We start from the raw sequence: 9,136 nt of genomic DNA, 5'->3' as shown, positions 1-9,136 counted from the left end.
TTTAAACTTTATCAAACGTTATGTTAATTTGTAGAATGGTAATTTCATGATTAAAAGAACAGCTATTAAGCCTTGGTTTATTGTACCCTTAGTAGGCTTATTCACAACAAAGCAACTTATCATATCCATAGTATACTGTTGCATTCATATCATTAGTCATTTTCTGTTTTGGAGTCCCTTCAATTTACTGTACGACTATTACAAACAGCTTTGCAAGAAGATAACGTAATGTACGATCATAAGCCGTTTCCCTGAACCACATATCAGGGAGCAATATCTACTCTTTCAGGAACATTTTCCTGCACGAGTAGACTACAAAAAGACTTAGACGCTCGTATCTTACGTTAAACACTAATCTTAAGAACTCTCTTTGTTATACGATATTTTCGCATTTATATATTCTTCTACAATAGCAAAGACATCCTAGTTAGTAATATTAACATTGAAGCCTGCTAATGAATTGAAAGCTAATTTTATCTACTGCTACCTAATGAAGACAGCAGTATTTACGAACATAGACATCGAATAACTAATATAAATTGTCAGATTACAATATGTCCTATCACGGAACTTTTCTACGATAATCAACAATCTACCATAAGTGAGTTGCAATCGCAGTGATTTAAATTATAAAAAGACTAGTACAAAATTCACGTCGCTTTCCTGACGGATTACGATAATGTACTTATTTGTTAATAATTAACAGATAGTATTACCATCCGACATTATTTATATCCCGGTAATAGCCAGGCACTACTATATTCACAGCTATGCTTGTAGAATACTACATTTCAATAATGACTTGGCGGATGAAATGCTATATTAAGATTAGTTAATGGTCCATAGCACATTATGATAACTAATTTACGGTGATGGACATTCCAAGTTAAGATTAGTAGGTACTGTAAGATATCTACAGTGCGGTACAATGCCCTTCGTACTGTGGTCAATTCTATACCAATCATTATAATGTGTCTAAGGATCGCTTAAGTATGCAAGCAAAGCTTGCTCTGTCGATAGCAACCGTTAAAAGAAAATGTAATAATCAAAATGGCTGTGTAGAAACTCTATAAAGATTCTATGTTTATTCAATTTTCATCAGAATATTACATGAAATCAAAATTTAAAGGCCCAGTGGCCACCCTTAGCGATATAACGAATACTATTTTAATAATCAGTACTCTGCAGAAATAACTACCTTAGAGCTATTCGTTTTACATGAAGAAATCTTGAGGTAAAAAGTACTGTAAGAATCTTATACTGACCTATTGAAATGAACCCATAATCAAAGTCATCTAACAGTAGTATAAATACCCCCGCGCTGCCCGTTTCAAGGGAGGGTAGCTGGGATTATTCTCGATTCTCTAATTAAACTACTAATTTCAGTAGGCTATATCTATATATATCACCATGAAAGCTAGTGCTATATTTAAGCCTCACATATCTAAGTTAGAAACTCTTTAAACGAGGGTAAATCAGCAAAATTATCCTAACATAGATTTTCTACTCTAATCTAGAAATAATAGTGTATAACGCTGTGACAATGACTAATGTTTCTATTATCACCTTTAAGAATTAAGTTGCAAAATTTTATTTAAAAATGATTAAAAATCTGGTCTCTAATAATATTCTAAGAAGCTTCTGTACTCTATGTACGCGTATAAACATATCGTTTATACCAAATAGTCACTATGGCAAAATTTTATTTCATAATGATTAAGATTGTGGTCAATAATAATAATTTTAGCAATAGCTATACTGTATGTATCAATATACTATTACACTCAATACTTACTGTGGCATGAATTTAATTAAAAATGATTAAAATGTATTTACTAATTATAATAATTTAATTACCAGTTATACTGTACGCGTATATGTCAATACATTATTATACTAAATAGTCTCTGTTGCAAAATTTTTTTAATTAAAAATTATGAAACATATAATAATCTAAGTGACAACTATACTGTATGTTTCAATATATTGCTTTATTAAATAGTCACTTATTAGCTAAATACAACCGATCATACAGTCATCGAATTACATACAATTACCATCAAGATATTTTTGTGATGATTGTTCGATTTCTGTTCATATCCTATCACAGTTTCAACTCTGCGACAAGGTAACGTACAGTAAAAGTCTACAAGTAGCTACAGACTTAAACGCCCTTTTAGTTAACGTTAAACACACACAGCGAAATATTGTAACGATAAAACTTTTTACTAGCAAAGATACATCCACAGCTTTTCATCACCCCACTCAACTCAAATATTCCCGTTTATATAGGAACCGTCTAATTTGTGAACAACAACAGTATTATTATTATACCATAATTAGGAGAAATATCTCGAACTGAGATGTTCCTTACAAAGCTTTTTTATCAGTTAATATTTTGAATTTCATACTCATACTTAATCCTAATCTAAGCACGTGAGTTGTCTAATTCAGCTATCATCAACTAGAACTTAAATCATCTTACTACTATCTATCACACAATAATATTCAACATCAAATATGTAATGAACAATCATAAACGACATTCACGTTAAGGCATCGCTTATCTTACCTAGCACTACAAATATGGATATTTTCTATATTAGCTACTACTGTACTTATTAAACTATCCTAACGGAAAGGCAACACCGTTACATATCCTTATTAGTCAACATTTATGAATTTCTGTCCCTATGTAGAATCAATTCCTACAATAGTTGATAATTAACTGATCTTATACTATGTAGTAACAATAACAGTTATAGTAATATGCTTGCCTAAAACTACAAGATTTTATTTAAAATTGAATTAGGAAACATAACCCAAGGCACCATGGTGACCGTAGGAATCTATCATTTTGGAATAGAAAGAGTGCAATTCGATACCAACTATCCCAATTCTCATTCAATAACTTGGCCAGGTATTAAATGAAATATTAACCAATATGTCATAAATTTTCTCCTATTACTACTGAATGCAGAATTTTTGTAAGTAAAAGTTATATACTGTAAGTTTTAGCCAAAATTATACCTTTTGTTTATTCCTTATTTTATCCTATATTATAAGACCCTATAGCTGGATCATATTTCAACAACTCTTAAATTAATATTTTATTTTTTTTAGCCGGAAAACCAATAAAATCTCCACCACTTCTTGTCATCACCAAATTGACAGTATCAAGTACGGCAATAATTATATTTGATATTTTAGCTGGCGTAGGCATATTATTTGGTCTTGGATTTTTATTGTTCAATATAATAAACCGAAAAAATAGGTCAGTATTACTGATATCCAGTGAAAAATATCTATATTATTTACTTGGAAAAAGATTGTTATTTTTAATTCCTGTAATATGAATAATTATGATGATTAAATTCTAGACATGCAGTACATTGTATTGATAGTAATTATGCCGTTAGATATCAACGAAGACTAGTGCAGGTTAATGTTAAATTAAATGTTTAATGATACTATAAAATTTACAGGAATATTAGGTTATCCAGTCCGCATTTAAACACCATATTTGCAATTGGCTGTATTTTATGCTACTTGGATGTAATTGTCCTTAGTATTAACACCGATCATAGCGAAATAACAGTGAAAAACTTAAATGTTTTGTGTGGTACGCAAATTTGGCTGTTATGCTATGGATTTACGCTAGCCTTTGGTTCACTCTTTGCTAAAACTTGGCGTGTTTATCGAATCTTTGCCAATAAGACTTCTAAAATAATTGTAATTAAAATACTGCTTAAATATTTGATCTTATTTAAAACGGTATTGATACTCTGTGCAGTATCATTATCGCTTATCATTTCTCTTATATAAAGGAAAGAATTTGTAAACTCTATTTTTCCCCATATTTTTAGGCTATTAAAGATTGGCATCTTATTACTACAGTTGCAAATCTATTAGTGGTAGATATTGTTATATTTATCGTCTGGACTTCTGTTGATGAACTTCAAGGAACTATTTCAACTATAACCACAATCGTAAGATTTACTTCAAACGTAGAAAACTCATTAATATCAACGTGTAATGGCAGAGTAATAGTCACCAGCAATTACTACAATTAGCTGAAATTATTACACAACGCTGAACAGTAGATATGCTAGGTCAAGTTTACTGAGCCTATAATTTGCCAAGAACTGAACTACTTTTAAAGTCATTAAATAATTGCTAACATTCTGAAGCTAACCAGTCTTTTTATAAAATAACCAAATCGATGGTTATTTTGTAAAGTAAACTACGTTGCCTATAAAATGGCCATGGCAATTTTGTAAAGTTACAATAAGTTAATGGTTAATTCATGAAATAACTATTCGATAGCTACTCTATAAAACAGCCAAGCTGATCTAGTTTACTATATAAAATATCCAGCTCAATAAACTTGACTTAACATAAATATAAAACTGATCAGTTAAATTGAATAATTGTGTACAATCATCATGATCCATTGGTCGGTTTAGCCTATTCCGGAGAATATACTTATCACAAACCAGCTTCGTGACAAGGATAACGTAAAATAAATCTCTAAATCTCTATAGTCTCCGGGATTCAGTATCCCTTAATTATCTCACAAGAATTTAGACGCCTTTGATCCTACGTTAAACTCAACTAGACAATTGAGAACTATTTTATTCAAGTATCTGACGGGTTTATATACCCTTCTGCAGCAGCTAACAATCATGAGTCATCTTATAAAAAAATACTTAGGTGAGAACATCTACTAACTAATTTATCACAGTCGGACTACAATATGTCCATTCACAGAATCATTTCAGTACACATTACAGCACAGCATTAAATTTACTGTACCACATTTATAATTAGAGTAATTCCTATTGTAAGTAACTAGTTGTAATATATTATCACTATATTATATTAACCAAATTTAGATAGCTATTTCTTCACGGTAGTTCGTACCGTGACAATACTACATCATTTTCATCCTATGGCATGAAGCTAACTGTGGAGTAATTTAGCTAGATACAGCAATCAATGCAATTTTGTCCATTTCAGGTTGATCAGCAAATCGAAAATTAGACTAAGTTTGTTCGATTATTCTTTGATTTTATTTTTACTCTTGTAAGATCTGGGAGTAATCTCCGTAGTTATTTTAAATAAGTCTTCTTCCCTTCTATGAGTATACTACCGGTATGCATATTTACTTTGGCCGTCCAAAACTGCACCAGTTTTTTATTTCGTAACGGCAATTCCTTATAGACGAAAATTTTCCTTAATTGATCAATTGAGAAGTGTTGATAAAAGTAGTCCGCTGCCTCTATTATAATTTCGTATCCTCTGATCAATATTGGATATGTCTTTTTAAATGCTAGCATGATTCATTACTTTTAATTTCGTAACGACAATTCCATATACAGAAATTTTCTTAATTGATCATTAAGAGATGTTGATAGAAAATAGTTCATTATCTCGATTCTAATTTCATGTTTTCTGATCAATATCGATTAGCCTTTTAATCGCTAGCGTGATGCACTACTTTTTATTTCATCACGATAATTCCTTATACATAGAAACCTTCTTAATTGATCAGTTGAGAGATGTTGATAGAAAATAGTTTGTTGTCTCTATTACAATTTCATGTCTTCTGATCATTATTGGATATATCTTTTTATACCCTAGGATGATCCAAATGATCCTGACATAAGGATACAGACTGATCTACACTATTGTACATGTCGGTATTTTCCAGTATGGTTGGGTATCGTTTGTGGATATAAATTTTTACTCTTAATATTTGGTAGTTTTCTGGCTTTTGAAACAAGACGAGTTAATATGAAAGTGCTGAATGACGCCAAGTTTATTGGATTTTCTATTTATAATGTATCAGTATTTTGTCTCCTGGGTGTGTTATCATCGATTGCCGTGGGCAATCAAGAAACATTAAACTATTGCCTTAGAAGCGGCTGTATTATCGTTTGTACAACAGTTACTATGATTATGGTCTTTCTCCCTAAGGTTAGCATACCTATCGCATATACAGACAAAATAAATAAAAAATATATCGTTCCATTAAGGTTATGATATCATTTCCCAGCAATTTTAAATGCATTAAACTTATTCAATATTCTTCAAAGTAATCGTTTTGCGTTTTGCTAATAATAATTATAATCTATCTTATATTTGAAACGATTCATAAAGCTAAATATTATTTTAGTAATACAGCAAATAGAACAAAAATTCCTAAAGAGATAAAACGTATTCCATTAATGTTATGATTTTATCATTTGCTAGTAATTTTACTTGTATTGAAATCGCTATTAACTTATTTAGTATTCTTGTAAGGTAATGATTTTACATTTTTGCTAATAATAATTTATCTGATTTTAAAAGCGATTCATAACACAAAATATTATATTTGCACTTATCTTTACAATAGGTGTTAGTATGGAAAGACGCCAAAAGTTTTATAGAGCCATCATCTCATATCATGACTAGTTCAACTACAAGCGGACGATATGATATAAAAAGGGAAGGAAATAGGTTTGGGAGATATCTACAATTAAGTGATCTTTCTAAGCTTCAAACAATGCTTCAGCAAGTAAGTTCAACTTGGATAAATTTATAAAAAACGGAACTTCTTGTTTACATCTAATCTACATAGATCTTATTCCAACAATAACTAATCCAGTTTCAAATATAATGCTAATGTAAATCTAATTTTAAATTAGCGGATTAAAAATTATCAACAATACTGTATATTGATATAGTTTTACCGATATTCCTCTAGAAATACAAAACTTACCATAAATTGCGTCAAGAGCTCGTCACGTTACAAGATGTAGTCAATGATTTAAAACATCGATATCAATGCAATCATTCATAAATTCGATCAGAACCAGATAACTAAATCTTAAAGGATATTGTGATGTAACTTAGCATTGTGATTGTAAACTGTTAGTCATATTTAGTATAATGTACGGTAGTGTTACAGTGTTAAATACTGTATTACAGTAGAAATAACTATGTTAGGATAATTCTGTTAGACTATCCTTATTTAGTTAACTTCTAATTTGGATATACTGTATTTTAATATAGCACTGACTTTTTATGACAGTGACACTTATACACATACTGAAATTATAATAGTTATAATAGGAAATGCAAATCATCTGCTTACAGTTCGAATCATTGTGATTGTAATTTACTTATGGTAGACTGTAAATTATCATGGAAATGTTCCGTGATAGGACATATCGTAATCTGACTATTCTGTATTAGTCATTACATGTCTATGTTCGTAAATACTGTTGTCTGCATTAAGGGAGCAGTAGCTAAAATTAATATCTAATTCAGTAAATGATTCTAATGTTAATTGTATTAACTATGACTCATGAACTATTGAGGAATAGTATATAAATGCAGTATATCGTGAAATAAAGAAGAATTGTCCAACTTAGTGTTTAACGTAAAATACGAGGCGTTTAAGTCTTTGTGTAGTCTGCTAGTAGAGCAAAAGTGTTTGTGATAGTGCAGATATCGTTCCTTGATACGTGGTTCAAGGAATTGACTTATTGATCGTATATTGCCTTATCTTGTTGCAAAGCTGTTTTGTGACAGGTAGATATTTATCCTAAGAGATATTTGGTAGCCATAACTATAGACTGTAGTGGTATAGACTCTATGCTAGAGTACAGATGACTATATACAGTAAGGTGTTGAGTTACTAACAAGGTTATAGGTAAAAATAGAACTGTAAATTATATATTAGGATATCGTTAATTCATTGTGCTTTGGCTGGTGTGAATAAATATCTACATAAATACTGTAGTAGTATCCATATGGGATTAATGATGGTCCGCAGTAGAATAGTCTTACTAAGAATAATTTAACTATGTGTAAAAGAAGGTAAAAGGTTGCCATGCGGATTGTAGCTGCGAATGCTACGAAAAGTATAAAAGCATGCAACTTTAGATTATTCTGTTACTTCGTTCTAGAAGTCTTTAGTAGTAGTATTCGGCTAGAGTAGAGCTGTGTGTAGTTATTCTTTGTATAAGATTCAATAAAGCCCTTATTTTTCTAAAATTTGGAATTTCGTGATCGGTATATATCACACTTGGATAGAGATCACTTTCTAGAAAATCAATAGTATGAAAACATGAATATTGCATGAATAAATCCTCTATATCATACTGTTGTGGTCAGTCTGCATTCTTAAATAATTTGATTTTGATTAAGTTAACATAATAGCAATGTTACACTTGTGCTAAAAGAATACTACCAATAGACTATGCAAGATAGGCTGTGTAATGTAGCAATAGAATTAGAGATTTAATTCATTACTAGTACTAAGAGTAACAGTACAATATTGTATAATTTAATTTTGTTTAGACCTTACTGAGAATGCTGCAACCTTGAAAATCGATGTAAATAACTATTTTATCTTCATAATTAAAATCGCTCATAGTTAGTACAGCACCTTTTACGTGGATTGTTTTACTAATTCAAGAATAATTTAACATAAATGGATACTTGGTATACTGAATTACCAACATAGTCATTATGAGATATTATTGCGATTGGTAAACGAAGTATTTTTGACTATAAAATGCTACTTTTACTTCCTAATTGCCTATTTGCCCTTACTAATGAGATTAAACATAGGATTTATGGACGTCAGTTATCATTTCACTTTAACTGCTACGTAAATAAATATAAATGCTGAACTCAAATATTAGTGATCAAAATCCGATGAATATTGATAGTGCGTTAAGGGTAGTACTTGGTAAAAGTTGAGGTCAATTAACTATAGGAAACGTTACATTACGTATGTAGTAGTTTCAGCTAATTACAGTAGTAACTGAAGTACGGTAGCATTAAAAAGTAGAAGAATTTACTATACTTATAAGGTAATTTCATGATTACTGATGATGAAACCGCGTACTTATACTATTCGTACTATGTGTGTATAGAAGGCCGCAGTAGTCGGCTTTATAAGCTGATGTTTTTGTGTAATGCCTTAATATAACTGTTAGATAACATGGAATTATTATTGTGGAAGCGTAGTCGATTATCGGGTTTATCTTAGCCATTTTCGACTGTTATTATGAGGGAAGAAAAGTGGTTGCTTTTCTCGTTGTATTAATAAACGGATACTTTTTAGGTTAAACACAGC

The 9,136-nt window shown here is 30.5% G+C and overlaps 1 protein-coding gene across 1 annotated transcript; it reads left to right on the top strand.

The window, feature by feature from the left end:
• Nucleotides 1-2,832: 2,832 nt before the first annotated feature.
• TRIADDRAFT_55386 (uncharacterized protein) lies at nt 2,833-7,208 on the top strand (the record flags this gene model as incomplete). The annotated part of the gene is made up of 7 exons (XM_002111865.1): nt 2,833-2,920; nt 3,124-3,274; nt 3,381-3,441; nt 3,867-3,989; nt 5,644-5,979; nt 6,401-6,562; nt 7,179-7,208. 7 exons carry the CDS (start codon nt 2,833-2,835, stop codon nt 7,206-7,208), a joined length of 951 nt encoding a protein of 316 aa, XP_002111901.1.
• Nucleotides 7,209-9,136: the final 1,928 nt, after the last annotated feature.

This window comes from Trichoplax adhaerens, genomic scaffold (assembly GCF_000150275.1).
Source record: "Trichoplax adhaerens TRIADscaffold_4 genomic scaffold, whole genome shotgun sequence".
In the NCBI taxonomy this organism is placed as follows: domain Eukaryota; kingdom Metazoa; phylum Placozoa; class Uniplacotomia; order Trichoplacea; family Trichoplacidae; genus Trichoplax; species Trichoplax adhaerens.
The sequence above is the reverse complement of the archived record's forward strand: the minus strand, read 5'-3'. Positions and strand labels throughout refer to the sequence as shown.